Consider the following 26,283-nt stretch of genomic DNA (forward strand, 5'->3'; position numbering starts at 1 on the left):
TGGATTATTATTTTTTTTTTTCTTTTTGCATTTTTCTGAAGCTGGAAACTGAGAGACAGTCAGACAGACTCCCGCATGCGCCCGACCGGGATCCACCCGGAACGCCCACCAGAGGGCGATGCTCTGCCCATCCTGGGCGTCGCCAAGTTGCGACCAGAGCCACTCTAGCACCTGGGGCAGAGGCCACAGAGCCATCCCCAGCGCCCGGGCCATCTTTGCTCCAATGGAGCCTTGGCTGCGGGAGGGGAAGAGAGAGACAGAGAGGAAGGCGCAGCGGAGGGGTGGAGAAGCAAATGGGCGCTTCTCCTGTGTGCCCTGGCCGGGAATCGAACCCGGGTCCTCCGCACGCTAGGCCGACGCTCTACCGCTGAGCCAACCGGCCAGGGCCTGTAATGATGGATTATTATGGTGCACTCAGACTTTATTTTTTCTGCTTTGGTTATGTATAGAGAGCAGCACTGTGATGGTTAAACACTAAGTTCTGAAATCCTGAAATGGTATTCCATCACCGGGAGATCCTTGAGGCTTACACCGCAGTGAGATTAAAAACACTGCTCTTTAGCTCCATCATAGAACTTTTCAGGAAGGCTTTCTTTCCCCTCTCACAAACCGCAAGGTGCTCTACAAACCGACCCGAGCGCCCTCTACAGCTCGGGGTGCACCGTTCACGATCCGTGTACTGGGGAAGTACGTATATGGTACTCTAACTTTTTTTCAATTGGTCGTCCCTTCAGAGGAAAGAGCTAGTTAAATTCTCAAAACTCGGAGAGGAAGGTGGGTCGAGTTCCAGAAGGGGGAAAGAATGCCTCACCTCTGGATTGAAGAGAGCACGCCTCTTGCGAGGCCTAAGGAGGCCGCGACTCTAGTAACAGCTTCCCTTCTCATCGGTGGCCAGTAACCCACCCACGGACACCGCCTCCCTGACTGTTCGCCTTCCCTTCCCAGCTACTCAAATTTAAACCAGGAAGAGGAACTGGTTGGAGCGAAGAAGCCTGTCAGCAACCGTCCGACACGTGACGTAAAGGACCTCGAGGAGGACCTGCAGAGCTTGGACCACCCTGGCTCCTCCCACTTTACGACATCTCAGTGCACCGCCCTCCGCCGCAGGGTGGAGCGCTGGGCCCCGCCTCCAAGCGGCCTCTCCGGTACCACCTAGCTGGCCCTTGGGGTCGCGAGAGAGGCCTGGAGGAGGGCGGTGCAGGGGGAGGGGAGGGAAGGAAGAGAGGGGTCACGTGTGGTCGGCGGCCCGAGGTCACGTGACGGAGCGCGGGGGCTGGGAGTTCTACTGAGGGAAGCGGAGTGAATCGCGGGGGACGCGGCAGCGCGGCTGATAATGGTGAGTGTGCGGCGCCCCGCGCGCTTGCCTGCAGCCCTCGCTCCGGAGCGCGCTGCGGGACGGCCAACGGCGGTCTCCGCGTCGTGAGAGGGGTCTGGGGGAGCGGCGGGAGGAGGCAGGAGAGTGGGGCGGGGAGCCAGGTTAGGCCTGTCGGGCCACGGCGGGGTCTCTTCTCGGGCTCAGCGAGGCCCCAGCACCTGCGGGCGGCGGCGCGCTCTCCCGGCCATGTCGGAGCCTTTGCCCGCGTTCCTCGACCGGCTGTGGGGGCCCTGGCTGGGCGCTCGGACCCCGCCTCAGCGGGGGCTCGCCGCCGCCTCCCCTTCCAAGGTAGCCGGTCCCTCCGCTCCCCCCAGGCGGGCAGCTTCGATTTCTCAGACGTGGGGTGACTCTGGACTCCCCCAGTCCGGACGGGGGAGGAGGACGCGGTCACTCTCTCCCGGAGTATCATTAGCTTGATAAACTACGTGATTATTTTGTGTTTAAACACAGGTATGGTGACATTCTGAGGTTTCCCGACCCCAGTTCCTCCTGATGTTGACACTTGTAGAATGGAAGAGAAAAAGAAAAGGACGTTGGAATAGGGAACGTCTTTAATTCAAAGGACCAAGTTTTGTGCCCGCTGGTCTAAGCACTGGAAGCATTTCCTTCCTCAAACCATTTCTAGAAACTTGGCGCTTTGGGATGTTGAAACGGCCTAGGAGCAGAGGGAGGAGAAGCAGAGGACTGGGACGCAGTGGGAGCGCGGCGTGGGCACCGTGGCCTTTACCTGCCTCTGTGCTGGCAGTCTCTGCATATTCCCTCATTTGGCTCATTTAGGGCAGTGATTTTCAACCTTTTTTTTTCATGGCACAAACACACACTAATTATTAAGGTCAGTGTCCCCGACTAAATACAACCATTTTCATCTCATGGCACAAATAATTTAGTTACTAAAGAAGAAGAGGTCAGGGCCCCTTTTTCTTTAGTAATTAGTTTGAGTGCGTGAGAAACAAAGGTTGAAAATCACTGATTAGGGTACTATTCGTTTCTTCGTTTCATTTAACAAGCATATATTGAGCGCCTACTGTATGCTCTTTTTATACTACCTGCTTTGCCAAAGCTCACCGGGTCAATAAATCGCATGACGCTTTTCACCAAAGACCAAGCTACGTTTTTTTTTTAATTGATTTGAATAAATACAAGTAAAGACAGACATGTTCATTCTTCAACTTGCAGCATTTTTTCCTTTCATTCAAGAAATACTTACTTAGGTATGCTCAGGGGCCCAGAGCAAGACTGAAACAGCCCTTGCTCCCGTAGTTTCCAAGAGAGAGGGAGATAGACATTTGTGTAATTATTTGTATAACGTGGGAATTGTAGTTGCGATAAATACCAACAAGGAGGTGTTGGGAGACCTTGCCTAGTCAGGAGTTAGGGAAGTCTTCTTTAGTTCAATGTAATTTGCAAAGAAAACTTAAAAGGCCCTCCTATTTTTAGCTTACATTTAAAATTGTTACTTCTAATAAATTTTTGAATTATGCTCATGAGCAGGTTTTTTTTTTTTTTTTTTTTTGTACTTTTCTGAAGCCGGAAACGGGGAGAGACAGTCAGACTCCCGCATGCGCCCGACCAGGATCCACCCGGCAGGCCCACCAGGGGCGATGCTCTGCCCACCAGGGGGCGATGCTCTGCCCCTCCGGGGCGTCGCTCTGCCGAGACCAGAGCCACTCTAGCGCCTGGGGCAGAGGCCAAGGAGCCATCCCCAGCGCCCGGGCCATCTTTGCTCCAATGGAGCCTTGGCTGCGGGAGGGGAAGAGAGAGACGGAGAGGAAGGAGGGGGTGGGGGTGGAGAAGCAAATGGGCGCTTCTCCTATGTGCCCTGGCCGGGAATCGAACCCGGGTCCCCCGCACGCCAGGCCGACGCTCTACTGCTGAGCCAACCGGTCAGGGCCAGAGCAGTTTATTTTTATTTTCAAATTAGCCCTCGTACTAAAGCTTATAACCTTGAAATGGACACACGTGTAATATACGTATGAAAATTTGCTGTTTCATTGCTGTGTATGGGCTAAGTGAATAAATTTTGAGTCTCCCACTCACCTTGAGTTTCATTTCTTTACATTCACTGGACTTAGTGAAATTTTTTCAGTGAGAGCTAAAAAGTTTGTCTTTTAATGTAGCTACATGTACTTTTGCTAGATGGTAATACACAATGTTGGGTTTACAAGTTATATGAACAATCTTAAGTTAACCTAAAGTCAATGATAGGAGGTTTAGGTCACGATTAGAAAACTGTAAGAACAGTTGCTATATAGAATTTTAATAGTCATATATGCAGTCTAGTTATTTAAAGGCTAAGATGTGTGGCGCAGTGCCTGGTCAAGGCACATATGGGAGTTGATGCTTCCTGCTCCTCCCCTTTCTCTCTCTCTCTCTCTCTCTCTCTCTCTCTCCCTCCCTCTTCCCCCCTCTCTAAAAATCAATAAATAAAATATTTTAAAAAATTAAAGGCTAAGATGTTTCGCTTATCTGTTAATTGCTTAGTATTGTTCGTGAAAATCTCATATTTTAAGTGCTTACTTGAAGATATCTTTTTAAGAAGAATTGAGTAGTTTTTCACTTTAAAGACCTCAAAACTGCCTTATGTTAATACATGCATCCTAACCTTTTTTACAATTTATATTCTCTTTCTTCAAGTCTTCACCATCGTGACAATTCTGTATTTTGTATCCTCTTTACATATTGGGAGAAGTATTTTAATTTGATTGTGAATAATTAAAAGATTTTAATTTTATGACTTTTTGTTTGAAGTGACAGAAGGTGCACATCTTGAAATAAATAGCAAGACTTAGGGTTGAGCATCTTTTCTCCAACTCCTTTTAGAGGGAAAACAAAAAAGACAAACGTTTTTCTCAGATATTTTTCCTCTCTGTTATCTACCTGTTAAATGTAAGAGATCCACAGTTTTCTGAAGGCTTTTTGTAAATCTGATTCCTTTTGATAATACCTAGAGTAAAAAACTGGATGTTAACCCAGTGCTAAATTCTCATGGCATCATTAAACCTTGTTAAAGTGTTGTAGTTTATTTTTCAAACTGTTATTCTGCATATGCAATATTATGTTTTAAAAATATTTCTGATTCCTCCCAAATCTTAGTTTTGATTGTGTTGAAAATTAAGTCTGCTTTTAATTTGTAGTTATGAAATATGTAAAGAATACAGAAAATAATAAAGGATGACTTTTTTACATGTTTTAAATGCCTAGGAATTGTTAATTTTTATGTATTGTGTCAAAATAAGACTTATTGTTTAATTATAATGTTATTGTGACGTTTTATAAGGACTTTTAAGTCTATTTTGCATTTTAATTAGTAGCAATTTTGATATTTTTTTGATTACTTGATTTTTTTTTAAATTTATTCATTTTAGAGAGGAGAGGGAGAGACAGAGAGAGAGAGAGAGAGAGAGAGAGAGGAGAGACAGAGAGAGAGAAGGGGGGAGGAGCAGAAAGCATCAACTCCCATATGTGCCTTGACCAGGCAAGCCCAGGGTTTCGAACCGGCGACCTCAGCATTTCCAGGTTGACGCTTTATCCACTGCGCCACCACAGGTCAGGCCTGATTACTTGATCTTTTAAAATCGGCCTTCAAATCCAAAGTTTTTAGCTGTATGTGTTAAATATATGTATGTGGAAAAATGTTACCATCATATTTTCTTTTATCTGTAAAGTAACTTTTATAGTGTGCAAATCTCATTTTTCGTTGAGGCAGCTCTGGAGAAGTATTAAGGGGAAATGAGAAAATTAAATTTTATTGTCCTGTTTCTATTTTGTAACTCAAGTGAGTCTGTTGTTTTCTACCCTTTCCTAATTGCTACACACACCCCCACATACCCTTGGCTCAGTGCATTGCACATTATTGATTAATTTGTAAATATCAGATGATATATTGAGCTGCTATACATTTTTATATTTATAGCACTTAGGAGAAAATTTAGTATTTTGAGTAAATTTTGAGTTTAAACCTTGGGGTATAAAAGCTAACTAGGAAAGGACCAGTGCATGTGACCTATCTTTGATGTTTTCCAGTCTCTAAATTTGTTAGTTTTCTCCCTCTTGAAAAGATTTTATTTATTGATTTTGAGAGAAAGAGAGAGTGAGAGAGGTAGCAACTTGTAGTTGCTTCACTTCAGTTGTTCATTGTTTGTCGTATTCATTGTTTGACTCAGCAAGCCCAGGGATTTGAACCTGGGATTTTGGCATTCCAAGTTGACTCTGTGCACTGCGCCAAAACAGGTCAGGCAGAATAGTTTTCTAATTAAAATTTTCTGGTTGAAATTGAGTTTGTTATTTGTAATGTTGCCAGGAAAGATTAAAAACATCTTGTCAGAAGGAAAATTTGCTGTTCATGTCTTTGGAATATGTCAGAAGTATTAATTGGCAATTTTTTTAGTTTATTTCTTGAAATTAGAATTCTTTTGTTAATACAGGATTAATAAAATAAGCTCAGAATTTAGGAAAACACTGTCTCCTCTGACCATAGTGTTATCCTGTGACCTACATAGCTAGTTTTAGGAAGATCATTAGCTTGCTTGCTGTTACCCTGCCCCCTGAGGACAGAACTGAGACTTAATGCAAGTACCTTGTTCAAGACTGCTTCTGAACCAATGCGGACTTTGAAGGAGAGCTAGTTTTACCAGATATTCCACATTTTAGGTTCTTTTGTGTTATTAGTACAGTATGTATTCAAAAATTAATTTACTATTCAACAGGTATTTGAATGCCTTCTACCAAATGCCACACACTGCCCTTAGCCACTGTGATGAGCAAACAATAAGGTATCTGTCCTCGTGGAGTTTACAGTCAGGGAGGGAATCAGGTACTAAATAAGCACTAACACAGATTATAATAAATGATGAAGGAAAACTACTTGGTGGTGTGAGACCTATATTTGGAGAATCTGTGTAACTTTGATTAAAAGTTAGGGAAAGCCTCTTCTTTATGGACGTGAGTCAAACAGACTCAGATGAATTAGTTTAAGGATACTTGATTTAGGACAAGAAGGAGACTGATAAATGTGATGAACTTGGATCATTTGAGGATGGTAGGGCTGGAGAAATGGATAGAGCCAAGTATATGTTAGGCAATATTGTGTGTATGTGTGTTTAAAATAACATTTCATTGAAGAAAATATTTGCTATATAAAAGTGCACAAATAAATGTACACCTTGATTAATTTTTTTTAATTAAGTGAGAGGTGGGGTGGCAGAGAGACTCCCACATGCGCCTCAGACTGGGATCCACCTGGCAAACCCTCACCAGAGAGATGCTCTGCCTATCTGGGCCTGCTGCTCCAGTGCTCTGCTACTGAGCTATTTTAGTGCCTGAGACGAGGCCATGGAGCCATCCTTAGCACCTGGGGCCAACTTTGCTTGAATCATTCGAGCTATGGCTACAGGAGAGTGAGGAAGGGAGGGGGAGAGAGAGAGAGGGTGAGGGAGGGAGGAAGGAGAGAGAAGGGGGGCAGAGAAGCAGATAGTCGCTTCTCTTGTGTGCCTGGGAATTGAACCCAGGACTTCAACACACCAGGCTGCCGCTCTGCTGCTGAGCCAACCCTGAGCCAACTGGCCAGGGCCACCTTGATTAATTTTTACAAAGTGAATATACCTTTGTAACAAGCACTCACCTAAAAACAACAGAACATGCTAGCAGCATCCAGAAGTTACCCTTATGCTTTCTTCAACCAGTTCTTGACTTCTAATACTAATTATGTATGTTATATGTTTTTTACTTTAATTTAAAATTTTAATTTATTGTGTTGACATGGTTTCAAGTGTCCTACTCAATATAACGCTTTACACCCCTCATTGTGCCCTACCCCATGCAAGGTCTCTTTACACCCCCATTTCCCTCCCTTGTTTTTGACTTTTTAATAAATGGAATCATATAGTATGTATTTTTGTGAATGGCCTATTTCATTCAACATTATGTGTGTGAGATTCATCCTTGTTGTTTGTGGTTATATTTCATTCCACTGCCCACTGTATGAATATAGATTAAAATTTATCCTTTTTTTTTTGTTGATGTGTATTTCGATTGTTAACTGGGGCTATTGTTAATAATGATGTGAACATTCTTATATTGTCTTCTGGTTCACGTGTGTACGAGTTTCCGTTTAGGGTTGATACCTAAGGGTGTAATTGCTGGGTCATGGGATATGTCCATCTTTACTAGATAATGCCAACTATTTTCTAAATAGGTGTTCCAGTTTATATTATTACCTGCACATTGAAGGATTTTACACAGAATGATCCGATTTATGTTTTTAAGAAATCATTGGTTGTTGTTAGGGCAGAGTAAGAAGGGATGTAGGACAACAGGATAGGAGATGATTCTCTGTAAATTTTTAAATAGACTGGAAAACTATCTTTAGTGACAATCCACATTTATATCTGATACTGGAATTACTAATGGATTCTGTATTAATATTATGCTTGGGTATTCATAAGCAGTTGATCTTTGTCTTTTAAATTCAAGATTTATAGAACATACTTTACAGAATTATCTGGTCACATTCAGGATTTACAGAACAAGGTATATACATTTTCTTTGGAAAATGCACAGAAATGTACTCTCTTCCATTAGAGCCAGTTTTTTTTTACAAGGGCTGTAACACATCCTGTTCAGACCTATATAGTAGTAGATTTTACAGGAAGTAGCATATCATAATTCATTTGGATTTGTACGAGTAATTTGGATTTATGAGTTCTGCTATAATGAAAGAATCTTATAAAAGTATAACTAGACCCTGACCAGTGGTTCAGTCAGTGGATTGAGCGTTGACCTGGTGTATGGACATTCCGGGTTTGATTCCTGGTCAGGGCACCAGGAGAAGGAACCATCTGATTCTTGCCTTCTCCCTGTCTTGTTTCTCTCCTTCCTGTCCCACAGCCAATGATTCGATTGGTTTGAAAGTGGCTGTGGGCACTGAGGATAGCTCAGTTGGTCCAAGTGGTCAGCCTCAGGTGCTAAAAATAGCTTGGTACTTGAGCATTAGCTCCAGATGGGGTTGCTGGGTGGATCCCAGTCTGGATGCATGCAGGAGTCTGCCTCACTATCTCCCTTCCTCTCACTTAAAAGAAAATTTAAGTATAACTAAAGGTAAGTTAAAATCCAGATGTTAATAATAACTTTTTAGATTTCTGATATATGTATTTGATTAGTGGTTATCTGTAGAAATGATTGAAATGATAGTATGATTAAATTTGTGTAGTTTTTATCTTTTTTATTATAAAAATATGAATTTATCCTCTTAACAAATTATTAACAGTATTAACTATACACATTGTATTAAATTTAAGTTCTATCTGTGAATTTACAGATTTACAGTCTCATGAAACTGTAGGTCATAGGTAATTAAATTTGAATTGCAAAACATAGTGACTGACAAAACATCATTTTGAGCATTTTTCTTTTATTTCAGAGTTTTCTTGGCGGCTTTTTTGGTCCCATTTGTGAGATCGATGTTGTCCTTAATGATGGGGAAACCAGGAAAATGGCGGAAATGAAAACTGAAGATGGCAAAGTAGAAAAACACTATCTTTTCTATGATGGGGAATCTGTTTCAGGAAAGGTAAATCGTTTGTAAAATGCTAGAATTAGTTATCAAAGTGGTCTGTGCTGTTTTTAAATTTGAATGATTTCATTAGGGATGGAATCCTTTATTGGAGGGTCAGCTAAAATCCTTGATTCATTAGTGCATTCACAGGAAGTGTTCTTAAACTGGAAGGGTTATGGGGCAGAGTCTAAATTAAATTGTGTGCAAAAATTTGTGTGTTTGTGACTATCTGCTTGAGACAGTTTCTCCAATGAGGCTGCACTCCATGCAAAGTTTGTTCTGTAACATAGAGTTGAATTACAGAGATTAAGGATAATTCTCTAGTACAGTGGTTGGCAAACTCATTAGTCAACAGAGCCAAATATCAACAGTACAGTGATTGAAATTTCTTTTGAGAGCCAAATTTTTTAAACTATATAGGTAGGTACATTCCTTATCAAGGTAGCGCCTGCCTGCCTGTGGTATTTTGTGGAAGAGCCACACTCAAGGGGCCAAAGAGCCGCTTGTGGCTCGTGAGCCACAGTTTGCCGACCACTGCTCTATTATACCTTTTTAAGTTTCTTTCTCATTCTTTATCTCTCTGTACTACTACCATTGTATCTCTTATTTTTTGGTACCCTGTAGAGGACTCAAGTATATACATAATATTTGAAGGTTTCACTTTCTCTCCTTTTCCATATCAAGTGATATATAAGATTCTTATACCTAGAGAAAATGATTGACATTCATTAGTGTGTGATACTGAGGAATGGTAATACCATAGACAAAATCAAGCTATAAAACATTTGAAATAGTTAGCATACTTTTTCCCTACTATTGGATATTTAAGTAGTTTTTATTTTTCAGATGGCTTGTAATGTGTCACTGTATCTTTGGAAATACATCTATATAGATAATTTCTTCTCTAAATTTGTGTTGGATAAGATTATTGTTTTAGAATGAATTCCTGGAAGTGAATTGTTGGACCAGAAGACATGAATATTTTAAGGGTGTTGATACATATGAATTTGGAAAATATGCATCAAATCACATTTCCACTTATAATATCTTGTTTTACCCAGAGTAATGTTGAATATGATCACTTTTTAATCTTTGCTGTTTTGATAGGCACAATGATATTCTTATAATTAGCATCTCTTTGGTTGCTAGATAGGTTGAACTTAGGTCTGTTACTTCTGTTGCCACCTTAGTGTTATATCTGAAACTAGAAAGCCCGGCGGTCATACGAAATGACCGCTGTTCTAGATATTATAAATTGTAATTAAAATGATTTTTGCAAAGGTGTCTGCTAATTCGAACTGAATTACCCAGGGCAGGCAGCTGGACATTATACCGGCTTTTATTTATTGTTTTTTTGTTTGTTTGTTTGTTTTTTATGTACCTTGACCGCGGGCCTTCAGCAGACCAAGTAACCCCTTGCTTGAGCCAGCGATGTTGGACTCAACTAGATGAGCCCTCGCTCAAGCTGGCGACCTCAGGGTCTCGAACCTGGGTCTTCTGCATCCCAGTCCAACGCTCTATCCACTGCGCCACCGCCTGGTCAGGCTATACCGGCTTTGATCTAAGTTACGATCACAGACAATGGCCATGGCAATGCTGATTGCTGGCTCATTGCTTGCTATAGCATTAGAGGCCAACTTTTTTTCAACTTCGTGCATCATTTTATATGCAGTAGCAAATGGGTTAATGTCTTGAAATAATTCCCCCATTTCATTAAGTAAGGTCTCAGGAACTCTTTTATTCCATTCTAAACGTGCCAAACTGGCTTCTGAGGGATCAAGTATATATAATTGAGCAAACTTTCTTTTCCCGTCAGAAGGATGCAAAGTTCCAGTTTGATAGTAAACTTGACCATGAAGTCGAAAGCAATAAAGTCCTGGTCCAGGCAAGTCAATTGGTTTGTTTCCCATGGACGCAAAAGCAAACGAACTATTAATGGATCGAATGCTATCCATGTACTGTTTACTATTTGGATGCTGATTAGTCAATAATTCAAGAGTGGTGGATAATTCTCAATTAGTGGAACTACAATGTTTCTGTACTTGCAACATTGAGAAAATCCTTTCTTGCCAAGGTCAAATCGATTAGTTTCTAACTTGAAGTTTAAGGACTGACAGTGTTCACATTTAATATTCATGTCACCAGAGGAATTCTCAAAAATTAAAGTTTCTCTGTTTGAAACTGTTTTAATCCTTTTTGCGTTTCGGTCAGCATTACTCTGTCGTTTTTTTTGCATTTCTCTGCTGCCTTTGTTCAAGGGACTCATTTTGTCGAGACAGGCTTTTTTGTCTTGCATCTGAGGCAAGCCTTGTTTCTCTATGCTTATCAGTTTCATTTTTTTTTTTGTTTGTATTTTTCTGAAGCTGGAAACGGGGAGAGACAGTCAGATAGACTCCCGCATGCGCCCGACCGGGATCCACCTGGCATGCCCACCAGGGGGTGACGCTCTGCCCACCAGGGGGCGATGCTCTGCCCCTCCGGGCCGTCACTCTGTTGCGACCAGAGCCACTCCAGCGCCTGGGGCAGAGGCCAAGGAGCCATCCCCAGCGCCCAGGCCATCTTTGCTCCAATGGAGCCTCGGCTGCGGGAGGGGAAGAGAGAGACAGAGAGGAAGGAGAGGGGGAGAGGTGGAGAAGCAAATGGGCGCTTCTCCTGTGTGCCCTGGCCGGGAATTGAACCCGGGACTTCTGCACGCCAGGTCGATGCTCTACCTCTGAGCCAACCGGCCAGGGCCTCATCAGTCTCATTTTGCCGAGAAAGACACATTTGCTCTGCAACTGAAGCAAGCCTTGTCTTTCTCTGCTCAGTGATTTCTTTTTGTCAAGAAAGCTGTTTTTGTGCAGCTTTAACTCCTTTTCTCTCCTCTTCAGTGCTGTATTTTCTAGGAGTCATTCTTAAATTACGTTAAGACATAGTTTTTATGTAAAACAGATGATTGCCAATGCAAACAAATGTTCACCTTCCCCCTGACCCACTCAATTTGCGTTCAGCCGTGGCAACTTCACCCCATTGGCTAGTACAGTTATGCAAGCAACCAATAAGCTATCGGCGACAAACAGACACTTAAGCCACATATAATAAAGATGTTTTGGTTTTCATCTTTACTTTTCTGGTACTCTTTCTTTAAAAAGATGGAGAGGAAAAGAAGAGGCCTAAAAAAGAGCAGACAAAATTATCAAAAGGATGGAACATGTCAAATGAAAGAAGAGTAAAGGAAATAATGTTGATTTATTGAAAAGACATTAATATGGTAGGGTTGGAGGGGTAGGGATACCAATCTAGTCTAAGGAGAGATTGAACCTGCTAATATCTCAGGTATTTAATTTATAGATATGACAAGTACATTTCTCTCCTGCTAGGTTAAAAGCTTTTTAAGATCAGGGAATCCGTGTATGCTCTTATATTCTCCATAAAGTACATTATTGTTTGTTTATATAATAAGCTTTCACTAAATGTTTGTTTTATTTGTTTACTGTTTTGAAGTCCAGTAGGGAACATTCCCGGTCTGGTTTAAGGTAAGCTTATGCCATCTGGGCCAGTTAGGCTGATGTTTATGGCATAAATAAAGGAAGAAGGGAATGTTTAAGGAAATAAAGCTACCTCAGTGTGGTTTTTAAAAAATGGCTGACATTCAAATTACATTTTTGGAATTTCTAGGGATCATATGTAGGCTTAATAATTATAGAGTATATTTTTTATATATATATATATTTTTGGTATTTTTCCGAAGCTGGAAACGGGGAGAGACAGTCAGACAGACTCCCACATGTGCCCGACCGGGATCCACCCGGCACGCCCACCAGGGGCGATGCTTTGCCACTCTGGGGGGGAGAGGGCTCGCTCTGCCGCGACCAGAGCCACTCTAGCGCCTGGGGCAGAGGCCAAGGAGCCATCCCCAGTGCCCGGGCCATCTCTGCTCCAATGGAGCCTCGGCTGCGGGAGGGGAAGAGAGAGACAGAGAGGAAGGAGGAGGGGGTGTGGAGAAGCAAATGGGCGCTTCTCCTGTGTGCCCTGGCCGGGAATCGAACCTGGGTCCCCTGCACGCCAGGCCGACGCTCTACCGCTGAGCCAACCGGCCAGGGCCTATAGAGTATATTTTTTAAAATGATACACCTCTTACAGGTAAATAATTGCTCAAAGGATATTGTATCTGGTATCTGATTATTTATTTACCAGAGTCTGTTTTTCATTTTTAACCTTTTTATTGTGAAATAAAACACATACATAAAACCACACAAAACAAAAATAAATTATTATAAGACATATTTTCTTGTGATCACCATTCAAGTCGAGAAGAACTTTCCTAGCTACCCCATAAAAGTAACCACTATGCTGACTTTTAAAATAATAAACTGTGTTTCTTCATTGTTTAGTCTTGCTTCTTTAAAAAAATTGGTATGGTGTTTAAATGTCTTTTAATCTCAGGTTCCTTCTTCATGCCTTTCTTTTCCTTATAATCTATCTGTTGAAGAACCTGGGCATTTGAACTGTAGACTTCTCTCTCATGGCATACTCATGATATAGTTATTGCATGTAAATTGGCAGCTGAATCCAGAAACTTGATCAGAGTCAAATTTTATTCTTTTGGCAAGAATACAGGTGATTGTATTGGGGGGTACATGGTGTCTGATTTTCTCTTTCTTTTTCTTTTTTGCAACTCTTGTAACTGTTGTTAATATTGACTCCTGATGTAGCTCTAGAACAGGTTATTAAATATGATTTATGAACACTTTGAAAAGAAAGCTTAACAGAAAAAAGAAAACAAGCGTTGGTTATCTGCGACCTAGCGTGGGTCACTAAGAACATGTCTTACCACACCAGTCTAGGCTTTCTGAAATGTCTGAGTATAATAAAAAGATCATTGGGATAGAGTTGGGAGATTCGGCCTTTATTTTATTTATTTTTTAAGTGAGAGAGAGACAATGAGACAGGGACAGACTGATGGGAAGTTTGGAAAGAGATGAGAAACACCAATTCGTTGCGACACCTTAGTTGTTCATTGATTGCTTTCTCATACACTATTTGCCTGGACCTGGAGGACTACAGCAGAGCGAATGACCCCACCCCTTTCTCAAGCCAGCGATCTTTGAGCTCAAACCAGCAACTAAGGGGTCATATCTATTACCCCACGCTCAAGCCAGTGACCCCACACTCAAGCTGGATGAGCCTGTGCTCAAGCCAGCGACCTTGGGGTTTCGAACCTGGGTCTTCTGTGTCCCAGGCTAACACTGTATCCACTGCACCACTGCCTGATCAGGCCAGCAGATTTAGTTTTGACTTTACCACTGACTTAGTAAATAACTCTAGGCAGTCATTTAGTTTTCTCTATCTCACTTGTAAATTCAAGAGGTTGGACTGAATTATTGGTTTCTAAATTTGACTTTACATTGTAGGATTCTCTGATGAAAATGCTTCATATATTAGATATAATCTTGGAGACCTGAGAGGTCTGACATCCTACTCACAGCAAGTAAGTTTCTTTTATGATATATCTGACATGCAAGCTTCTGTAAGTATACTTTTTTCCCCCAGATTTTAAAAATGACTTAATTTTTTTAGGTTTACATCAATATTGAGAGGGAGATACAGATATTTTCCATATATCCCCTACTCCCACACATCATTCCCTAGAATGGTATATATATGTATTTATTTATTTTTAGATTTTATTGATTGATTTTTGAAAGAAAGGGGAGGAATGGGAAGCATCAACTCATAGTTGCTTCTCGTATGTGTCTTAGCTGGGCAAACTTGGGCTTTTGAACCGGTGACCTCAGCATTCCAGGTCAATACTTTATCCACTGTGCCACCACAGGTCAGGCAGAATGGTGTGTGTGTGTGTGTATTTATATTTTTTAATTAAGGATGCATCTACTCTGGCACATCATAATCACACAAAGCTCATAATTTACCTGAGGGTTCAATTCACTCTTGGTGTTGTATCTGTGGGTTTGGACAAATGTATGATAACATATATCCATCACTGTATCATACAGGATCCTTTCATTGCCTTAAAGTCCTCTTTGTTCATCTCTCCCCCTGCCTGCAAAACCACTGATCTTTTTATTGTCTCCATAGTTTTGCCTTTTCCAAAATGTCATATAGTTGGAAATCACAAAGACTGAAAAGACTATGTACAGTAGTCTTTTCAGATTGACCTCTTTCACTTAATAAAATGCATTTAAGGTTCCTCTGTGTCTTTTCATGGCTTGATAGCTCATATCTTTTTAGTGCTGAGTAATAGTCCATTATCAGGATATACCACAGTTTATCCATTCACCTACTGAAGGACATCTTGGTTGCTTTCAAGTTTTTTTTTTGTTTTTTTTTTTCATTTTTCTGAAGCTGGAAACAGGGAGAGACAGTCAGACAGACTCCCGCATGCGCCCGACCGGGATCCACCCGGCACGCCCACCAGGGGCAACGCTCTGCCCACCAGGGGGGATGCTCTGCCCATCCTGGGCGTCGCCATGTTGCGACCAGAGCCACTCTAGCACCTGAGGCAGAGGCCACAGAGCCATCCCCAGCGCCCGGGCCATCTTTGCTCCAATGGAGCCTTGGCTGTGGGAGGGGAAGAGAGAGACAGAGAGGAAAGTGCGGCGGAGGGGTGGAGAAGCAAATGGGCGCTTCTCCTGTGTGCCCCGGCCGGCAATCGAACCCGGGTCCTCCGCACGCTAGGCCGACGCTCTACCGCTGAGCCAACTGGCCAGGGCTTGTTAAGCCTGTTTTTATCTCTGTAAGAAACTACCAAACTGTCTTCCAAAGTAGCATTATCATTTTGCATTTCAACCAGTAATAAATGAGAGTTCCTGCTGTTCCACATTCTTGCTAGCATTTGGTGCTGTCAGTGTTTGGAGTTTGTCTAATAGGTGTGTAGTGGCATCTCATTGTTTTAACTTGCAATTCCCTAATAATACGGTCTTGAGCATCTTTTCATACATTTGTCAGGTGTATATCTTCGGGGAGATGCCTGTTCAGATCTTTTGCCTAAATTTTAATTGGGTAGTTTGTTTTCTTGTTAAGTTTTAAGAATTTTTTTGTTTCTTTACCAGATATGTCTTTTGCAAATAAACCTCTCTGCTATGTTGCATTGATCTGACATACTTTCTTTTCATTTTTAAAAAAATAATTTTTTTGAATTATTCTCATGCCACAAAATCCACCCTATTAAATATATTTTCAGTGATTTTTACTATATTTATTACAAACTTGTGCAATATCACCACTATCTTAATTCCTTAACATTTTCATCACTCCAAAGAAATAACATATATCATTAGCAATCACTTTCTTGGTGCCATAGACTAAATGTTTGCGTCCTCACATGTTGAAACCTAATCCCTAACGTGATGGTACTTGGAAGTGGGGACTTTGGGAGGTAATTAGGTCATGATGGCAGGGCCCTCATGAATAGAATTAGTTCCCATATAAAAGAGACTCCTGAGAAATCCCTCCTTGACTGCCATGTGAGGACACAGTAAGAAGACAGCCATTTATGAACTAGAAGGCAAGCTCAGACACCAAATCTTTTGGTCCCTTGATCTTGAACTTTCCAGCCTTCAGAACTGTGAGCAATAAATTTTTGTTGTTTATAAACCATCTATGGTATTTTGTTACAGCAGCCCAAATGGACTACAACACCTATCAACCACTAATCTACAAGTCTGCTTTCTTTTACTATGGGTTTGCCTATTCTGGACATTTCATGTAGATGAATTTATAAAATATGTGTCTGGCTCTTTCACTTAGTATATTTTCGAGATTCATACCTTTTAAAAGGTTTTGGTAAAAAATATACAAAATAGGTCCTGACCAGTGGCTCTGTGGATAGAGTGTCTCTGTGGATAGTGTCAGCCCAGTGTATGGACATCCCAGGATTGATTCCCGGTAAGGGCACACAGGAGAAAGGAGCATCTGCTTCTCTTTGTCTCCCTCTTCCCCTCTCTCCCTCTTCTTTTCTCTCCCTCTCCACCTCTCTCTCTTTCCCTCTGGCCCCTCTCCACCTCTCCCCATCTCTCCCTCTTCTCCTCCTGCAGCTAGTGGCTTGATTGGTTCGAGTGTGGCCCCAGGCACCGAGGATAGCTTGGTTGATCTGAGTGGGTCAAACTCAGGTGCTAAAAATAGCTCAGTACTCACGCATCTGCCCAAGATAGGGTTGCCAGGTAAATTCTGGTAGGGGCGCATGTGGGAGTCTGCCTCACTATCTCCTCTCACTTAAAAAAAATTTGTGTGTATGTGTGTACATAATAAAACTTGCTATTTTTACTATTTTTAAGTGTACAATTCAGTGGCAATTACGTTCACAATTTTGTGCAACCATCACCACTGTTTCCAACATTTATCAACCCAAACAGAAACTCTGTACCCATTAAGCAGTAACTGCCCATTTCCCTTTCTTCCAGTCCCTGGATTCCTCTAGTCTACTTTGTTTTTCTATAAATTTGCCTGTTCTAGACATTTCCTATAAGTGGTCATATAAGATTTATCTTTTTGTGCCTGTCTTATTTCATTTAGCATAATGTTTTCAAGGTTCATTCATGTTATAGCATGTATCAAAACATTCTTTTTTATGGCTGAATGATATTCTAATATATATTCATATAGTATATGGATATAACATCCTTTTTTCATTCATCAGTTGAGAAAGTGCGAGTTTTTACTTTTTGGCTCTTATGGATAAGGCTGGACTTTTGTGAACAAGTTTATTTTGTTTGTTTTAAGTGAGAGGAGGGGAGATAGTGAGACAAGACTCCTGCATGTGCCTTGCCTGGGATCCACCTGGCAACTCCTATCTGGGACTGATGCTTGAATCAACCGAGCTATCCTCAGTGCCTAGGGCTGACACTCAAAGCAGTCAAGCCACTGTCTGTGAAAGAGGAAGAGAGAGAGGGAGAGAAGCAGATGGTCGTTTCTCCTGTGTGCCCTGACCGGGATTGAACCCGGACGTCTGCACCCTGGTGGACGCTCTATCCACTGAGTCAGCTGGCCAGGACCTTGTGAACAAGTTTTGTGTGAATGTATGTTTACATTTCTCCTGAATGTACACCTATGAGTGGAATTATTCAGTTATATGTTAACTCTATGTTTAATTTTTAGAGGGACTGTCAAATTCTTCCAAAGCTGTTCCACCACTTTACATTCTCTCCTGTTCCTTCACATTCCTGGTAGTGCTTATGGTTGTATTTTTTTATTATGGCCATCTTGGTGGATATGCAGTGGTATCTTAGGGTTTTGATTTGCATTTCTCTAATGACTGACTATATTGAACAGTTTTTTTGTGTACTTATTCCCAGTTGTAGATCTTTGGAGAAGAATTTATTCCTATTTGTTGACTATATATATATATATGCTATATATATATATATATAGTATATATATTGTGTGTGTGTATATATATAGAGAGAGAGAGAGAGGGAGGGAGAGAGATATGTCTTTTTACTGTTTTGAGTTTGTTTTTTGTATCCAAAATGTGTATATTGGGATGGTTCCCCACTTACCTGACTCATGGTACTTTTAGTGTTGTTTCTTTCTGAAGGAGCCTCCTTTTGTAAGCCTTGCTTTTCCTTTGTAGGCTGAGAAGACAGTGGAGCAGCCAACACCCAAAACTACTGTTTGTGCATGGCTCAAGATGGTAGGGACTTTATAGCTTCCTGAGCATTTCACATCCATGAAGTAAAAATTGGGACTCTGCATCAGGCACTGCTTGTGTCCCTCTTTACTTCTGGAGAGGAGTGGAGATCCTTAGTGAGAAGCATGTTGTGGGGAGGTCTTCACTGCTGGAAAAGTGTCTTTTTATTGTTGAGTTGTAAAAGTTCTTTATATAATCTGGATACAAGTCTTTGATCAGTTGTATTTTACAAATACTTTCTCTTTGAGTTGTTTTTCTTTTTATGTTCCTATGGAGTCTTTGAAGCATGAAAGTTTTAAATTTTAATTAAATCCAGTTCATTTTTTTTTTTTTTGGCTGCTTGTGCTTTTTCTGTCGTCTAAGAAAGCATTGCCTATCCAAGGTAATGAAGATATATACCTATGTTTTCTTCTAAGACGTTTGTAATTGTAGCTTGTACATCTAGGTATTTCATCCATTTTGAGTTAATATTTGTATATGGTGTGAGGTTGGGATCCAACTTCATTCTTTTGTACGTTGATATCATTCTAGCACTTTCTGTTGAAAAGAATATTCTATCCACATTGAATTGTCTTGGGACTTCTGTAATCTATACTTTTGTTAAAAGTATTTTTTTATTGATTGATTTTAGAGAGAGGAGAGAGAGAAAGAGAGAAGGGGGCGAGGAGTGGTAAGCATCAACTCATAGTTGCTTGTCATATGTGCCTTGATTGGGCAAGGCCAGGGTTTTGAATCAGTAACTTCAGCATTCCAGGTCGATACTTTATGCACTGCACCACCACAGGTCAGGCTGTAGCGTATACTTTATAGGATAAAATTAATTGCTGTGTATGTCAAAAAATGTTCTGGAGAGTGTTTGAGTCATTGCTTAAGACAACTGGAAATATTTACGTTATCACAAGATAAATAGGGATTTTTTTTTAAGTTGAGAGGAGGGGAGATGGACCCCTGCATGCACCCTGACTGGGATCCACCCAGCAACCCCTGTTTGGGCCAGTGCTTGCAACCGAGCTATTATCAGCACCTGAGGCTCACATGCTTGGACCAACCAAGCTGTCCTCATTGCTGGGGCCAATGCTCAAACCAGTAGAGCCACTGGCTGCAGGAGGGGAAGAGGGAGAGAAGGGGGAGAGGGAGGGAGAGAGAAGCAGATGGTTGTTTCTCCTGGTTACCCTGTTTGGCAGTTGAACCTGGGACATCCATATGCTGGGTCAATGCTGTATCCATGGAGCCACCAGCCAGGGCCCAATAGGAAAATTCTTAAAAGCTACTCACTTAGGTTCTTTTATCTTTAGTTAGAATATTTACTTCTTTGGCTCATATAACAAGTCTAGAACAGTTGGACTGTATTACTATACCTTCTGAGTAATTGAGAGTTTTGCTGACTATGTGTAATTATTGAGATACATTTTTTAATTTTTGGAATTGTGAAAAATTTGACTTAGTACCGTGGTTTTCATTCCGTAAGACGCACCTGACCAAAGTCTAGGGTTTTTTTAATTTATTTTATTTATTTATTTTTTTTCCATTTTTCTGAAGCTGGAAACAGGGAGAGACAGTCAGACAGACTCCCGCATGCGCCCGACCGGGATCCACCCGGCACGCCCACCAGGGGCGATGCTCTTCCCCCCAGGGGGCGATGCTCTGCCCATCCTGGGTGTCGCCATATTGCAACCAGAGCCACTCTAGCGCCTGAGGCAGAGGCCACAGAGCCATCCCCAGCGCCCGGGCCATCTTTGCTCCAATGGAGCCTTGGCTGCGGGATGGGAAGAGAGAGAGAGGAAAGTGCGGCGGAGGGGTGGAGAAGCAAATGGGCGCTTCTCCTGTGTGCCCTGGCCGGGAATCTAACCCGGGTCCTCCGCACGCTAGGCCGACGCTCTACCGCTGAGCCAACCGGCCAGGGCAAAGTCTAGGGTTTTAAGGAGAAAAATAAAAAAAATATTCTGAACCAAATGGTGTGTTAAAATATTTAATAAAATACCGTATGTTTCGCTCCATAAGACGCACAGGCATTTACCCTTCCACTTGGGGGGGGGGTACGTGCATCTTATGGAGTGAAAAATACAGTAATTTATGTGGTGATTTTGTGTATGTGTGTGTAGGGGGATCATAAATTATAATTTCTTAATCAGGACAGTCTTTTAGATATTTTAACATTGGGCCCCTTATAGCTTCCATCTGTTGAGACTGGCCATATCCCCTACCCCCTTTTTAAAGTTGATTTTATATAGAGAAAGGGGAGGGGAGAAACATGGATTTGTTATTTTAATTATTTATGCATTAAAACTTTTCAAGGCCCTGGCCGGTTGGCTCAGTGGTAGAGCGTCGGCCTGGTGAGCAGAAGTCCCGGGTTTGATTCCCGGCCAGGGCACACAGGAGAAGTGCCCATCTGCTTCTCCACCCCTCCCCCTCTCCTTCCTCTCTGTCTCTCTCTTCCCCTCCTGCAGCGAGGCTCCATTGGAGCAAAGATGGCCCGGGCGCTGGGGATGGCTCCTTGGCCTCTGCCCCAGGCGCTAGAGTGGCTCTGGTCGCGACAGAGCGACGCCCCGGAGGGGCAGAGCGTCGCCCCCTGGTGGGCGTGCCGGGTGGATTCCGGTTGGGCGCATGCGGGAGTCTGACTGTCTCTCCCCGTTTCCAGCTTCAGAAAAATACAAAAACAAACAAACAAAAAAAACTTTTTTCAAATATTTACTTAGTGATTTTAGTGAGAGAGAAAGGGAGAGAGCAAGGGAGACAAGAACATCTGTTCCTGTATGTGCTCTCCTGGGGATGGAATCGGCAATTTCTGTGCTTCCTGGCAATGCTCTAACCCAGTGGTCCCCAACCCCTGGGCCATGGACCGGTACTGGCCGTGGGCCACTTGGTACCGGTCCGCAGAGAAAGAATAAATAAGTTACTTTATTTCTGTTTTATTTATATTTAAGTCTGAACGATGTTTTATTTTTAAAAAATGACCAGATTTCCTCTGTTACATCTGTCTAAGACTCACTCTTGATGCTTGTCTCGGTCACATGATACATTTATCCGTCCCACCCTAAAGACCGTTCATGAAAATATTTTTCGACATTAAACTGGTCGGTGGCCCAAAAAAGTTTGGGGACCACTGCTCTAACCAATTAAGCTATCTGGCCAGGGCTATTTATGCATTCATTGATTAATCCTTTTTGTTTGTTTGTTTTTGTAGAATAGACAGAGCCAGAGATGGGGCAGATATGGACCGACAGGAAGAGAGAGAGATGAGAAGCATCAATTCTTTGTTGTAGCACCTTAGTTGTTCATTGATTGCTTTCTCATAAGTGCCTTTTCCCCCAGGGGTTGGCCTCCAGCTGAGCCAGTGACACCCTGCTCAAGGCAGCAACCTTGTGCTCAAGTCAGTGACCATGGGGTCATGTCTGTGATCCCACGCTCAAGCCAGCAACCCTGTGCTCAAGCTGAATGAACACATGCTCAAGCCAGCCAGTGTCCATGGGGTTTCGAACCTGGGTCTTCTGTGTCCCAGGCCGACGTCCTATCCACTGTGGCCACTACCTAGTCAGGTCATTGGTTGATTCTTTTTTCTTTTCCAGTGAAAGTAGGGAAGGCAGAGAGACAGGCTCCCGCATGCACCCAGACCAGGACCCATCCAGCAAGCCCTCTAGTGGGCAATACTTTGGCCAGCTGGGGTGTTGCTCCATTGCTCAGCAACCAAGTTCTTCTTAGTGCCTGAGGCGGAGGCTATGGAGCCATCCTTAGCCCCCAAGACCAACTCACACCAATCAAGCCATGGCTGCAGGAAGGGAAGAGAGAGAAAGAAGAGAGGAGGAGGGGTGGAAAGGCAGATGGGTCCTTCTCCTGTGTGCCCTGACCGGGAATAAAACCCAAGGCATCCACACTCTGGGCCAAGGCTCTACCACTGAGCCAACTGGCCAGGGCCTGTTTTTTTCTTGTATGTGCCCTGATGGGGGATCAAACCTGCAACCTTGGTGTTATTGGGACAATGCTCTAACCAACTGAGCTACCTGGTCGGGGCCAGCCTTTCCCTATGAAGCAAGAGAATAAGAAAGATTTTTTTCCTCTTTGACAAACTGTTCATTTAATTTTGTGTCAGTATGGGATGTTTCCTATTGTATCCTAGAATACTAGGATTCAGGGAAGTGGAAAGTGGCAGTGATGATGAGTGAACTGTCTTGAAGTGGTGGTACCAGGGCCAAGCCATCGATAATGAACTCTGCATCTATTCCTTATTGCAAAAGTGAACAGAGTCTGAGATTATAGAAGTTTATAGATTAGACCTTTAAGCAAGGAATATTATTGTAGAATCTTTTTTTCATTTTTTTTTGTAGAATGTCATGTCAACATGATATGAACCATATCTAGCAGCATTTGGAAACTAATCTTGGATAAACACAATCTCCAACAACAATAATGTACAGATATCTTGGTGTGCACTATAAATGACCCTATAAATGGCATGTAGTACACTGGTAAATATTTATCTTAAATATAGCATAAATGAATTTCATTCCTTAAATAGATCCTGAGAACAGCATTATTTGAGACACCTGTGGAATAATGTGTATATGCTGAAGAATGAGCTTTGAGATTGGCTTGTTGGAGCAGTGAATGTCATGTAACTATAGATTGTTTCTCTATATTGTGTTTTCACAGCCTTTTAAACATATAGGTATAGTTTCAAGTTTCTCTAATTACTTATTAATAGCAAAAGGAAAAATAGTAACTTTAAATTGGAGAAATCTGGAAGGTCACCTTGACCAAGTGATCAAAGTTAACATCTCCAGTACTAAAACAATCTGGCATCATGTGCCTCCTAATAAGATACACTGAGAAGGACACAACTTCACTTCTGGTGTTCTTGCCAGAAATGCATATAAGTTAAGTCTAATTGTGATAAAATACCAAACCTAAGAGCAGGAGTCCCCAAACTACGGCCCACGGGCCGCATGCGGCCCCCTGAGGCCATTTATCTAGCCCCCGCCGTGTTCCGGAAGGGGCACCTCTTTCATTGGTGGTCAGGAGAGGAGCACATTGACCATCTCATTAGCCAAAGCAGGCCCATAGTTCCCATTGAAATACTGGTTAGTTTGTTGATTTAAATTTACTTGTTCTTTATTTTAAATATTATATTTGTTCCCGTTTTGTTTTTTTACTTTAAAATAAGATATGTGCAGTGTGTATAGGGATTTGTTCATAGTTTTTTTATAGTCTGGCCCTCCAACGGTCTGAGGGACAGTGAACTGGCCCCCTGTGTAAAAAATTTAGGGACCTCTGCCTAAGAGGGACATTCTATAAAGTAACTGACCTGTATTTTTTTTTTACCTGTATTCTTAAAAATATGAAGTTCAAGAAAGGTAATGACTGAGGAATGTCCTAGATTAAAGGCGACTAAAGAGACATAACTATGTGTAATGTGTGATCCTGGATTGGAGCCTGGACTGGAGGAAAAAAGGATATAAAGTACATTATTGGGGCAATTGATGGAATTTGAATATATACTATAGAATGTTAATTTTCCTGATTTTGACTAATTGCACTGTGGTTATTTCTTTTCAGGTACACATGAAGCTTTTAAGGGTGGAAGGGCATGATGTCGCCAGTTTATTCTTGGTTATAAAAAATAGTCACGTGGCCTGACCTGTGGTGGCGCAGTGGATAAAGCGTCAACCTGGAAACACTGAGGTTGCCGGTTCGAAACCCTGGGCTTGCCTGGTCAAGGCACATATGGGAGTTGATGCTTCCTGCTCCTCCCCCTTCTCTCTCTCTCTCTCTCTCCTCTCTATAATGAATAAATAAAATCTAAAAAAAAAAAAAAAAAAAAATAGTCATGTGTTTATATGCATGCATATATGCATATAGAGCAGGGGTCCCCAAACTTTTTATACGGGGGGGCCAGTTCACTGTCCCTCAGACCATTGGAGGGCCGCCACATACAGTGCTCCTCTCACTGACCACCAATGAAAGAGGTGCCCCTTCCGGAAGTGCAGGGGGGGGCCGGATAAATGGCATTGGGGGACCGTGGGCCGTAGTTTGGGGACACCTGATAGAGAAAAGATGATAAAGCATATGGGACAAAATATAAACATCTGATTGGTCTGATTAAAGGTTTTGTGGCATTTCCTTGTGCTGTTATTGCAACTTTTCTTTCAGTTTGAAATTATAATAAAGGTTACAAAAATATAACTTAAGTTGGTGTTCAAATTCTTTAACCTAGTTCACCGTCATAATTTCATTTATTTTCCTGTGCTCCCTTGCAGATTAGCTTTTAAACCAGTATACTTAACTATTCCTTTTTATTCTGGGATTCTTCAGATTCCAGAATAGCTTAAATTAGGTTTAAAAGCCACTAACACACACACACACACACACACACACACACAACTTTAGCAAGAGAGAGAAGATAGGAAAAAGCAACTATATTTTAACATCAGTAGGAATCAAGGAAAATTTCAAAGTTTAGGCAGTTTGGTGGGAAAACAGAACAACTTTGCATTTCTAACTTTATGCAGTTCAAAGTGTTTTTTAAAGAACTATGAATTTAAAAAATATCAGATACAGCCATGTTCAAACAAAGATATTACTATAAACTGTTCCTAAATAGACATTGTTTAAAGTATACTTTTTTTCTATGTGTTTTATTAGTACAAATTAGAGAATAGCTCTAGTTACTGTTTGGCATATAAAACAGCTGGGAGTTATGCTTGTGTTATTTGCAGTTCAGACCTAAAATTTAACTTGTTAGTGTATGGGAAGCATCTTTAAGTACTACCATTTTTTCTTAAAATAGATATTTTTCTGACTTTGAAAGTATTATTTGCCTATTAAAAAAGAACTTTTGAGAACTACAAAGATGAAAACAAAATTACTCATAACCATACATTCCAGAAGTAACTGCTGTTTGTAATCATTTCTTTTTTGTAGTTTTAAAGAATATAATTGGCATTTTAAGTTGTATATAGTTTGATCATGCTTCCTTCATGTAACATATTATGCATATCTTCCCACATCATTAAAAATTCTTTGACTATATTATATTTAAACTTAAATATAACCCATTATATGATGTACTACAATTTAATTATTTACTTCTTTTCTTGAGATAATAATTTGGAAGACAAGTAACTAACTTATCCTGGTTACAAATATGGGAGAACAGAAGAGTGATTATTTTAATTTTTTGTTTAAACAGAAGTAATTGAACCTCTTTTTTTTTTTTTGGTCCTTGATTTCTATTTTCTTTTGAGAAGCATTCTTTGGAAGAAAAGTTTGTTTTAAACATTTTTTTTAGTAAAGAATATGCTTTTTTGTTTGTTAGCTAATTCTTAAACATTTAGAATTTTATTTTTATTATGTATTTTACAGATATTTTATCAAATTAAAAACTTATATAATTAAGGTTATTTAGCAGATATGAATTCAGGGATTTTGAGATTATATTATTTTACTTCATAAGTATGTATGACAAGTCATTCAAAATTTAAATCTTTAGATAGTCTATTTTTAAGGTGAGTAGCAGACTCCGGGCAACAAGCATTGCTTTTAAGATTAGCAAGTATAACAATACAGTGTTTTTAAATTTTTTTTTTAATTTAAATATTTTTTTATTGCTTTCAGAGAGAGAGACAGAAACATTGATCTGTTTTTGTATGTGCCTTGACCAGGGATCGAACTGTCAACCCTTTTTGCATATGGGAATGATGCTCCAACCAGCAGAGCTATCTGGCCACAGCAACA

General features: G+C 41.3%; 1 protein-coding gene and 1 pseudogene across 1 annotated transcript in view; one reads left to right on the forward strand and one right to left on the reverse strand.

Annotated features, from left to right (window-relative positions):
* The first annotated feature begins 1,186 nt into the window (after nt 1–1,186).
* VPS26A (VPS26 retromer complex component A) overlaps nt 1,187–26,283 on the forward strand; it is a 45,211-nt gene continuing 20,114 nt past the window's right edge. Inside the window, exons 1-2 of the mRNA XM_066242794.1 lie at nt 1,187–1,336; nt 8,793–8,942. Coding sequence (XP_066098891.1) covers nt 1,334–1,336; nt 8,793–8,942 — 153 coding nt within the window. The 5' untranslated portion in view covers nt 1,187–1,333. The remainder of the gene's footprint in view (nt 1,337–8,792; nt 8,943–26,283) is intronic.
* Nucleotides 18,441–18,682, reverse strand: LOC136313009 (small ribosomal subunit protein eS27-like; annotated as a pseudogene).

Source organism: Saccopteryx bilineata, chromosome 9 (assembly GCF_036850765.1).
Source record: "Saccopteryx bilineata isolate mSacBil1 chromosome 9, mSacBil1_pri_phased_curated, whole genome shotgun sequence".
Taxonomy (NCBI): Eukaryota; Metazoa; Chordata; class Mammalia; order Chiroptera; family Emballonuridae; genus Saccopteryx; species Saccopteryx bilineata.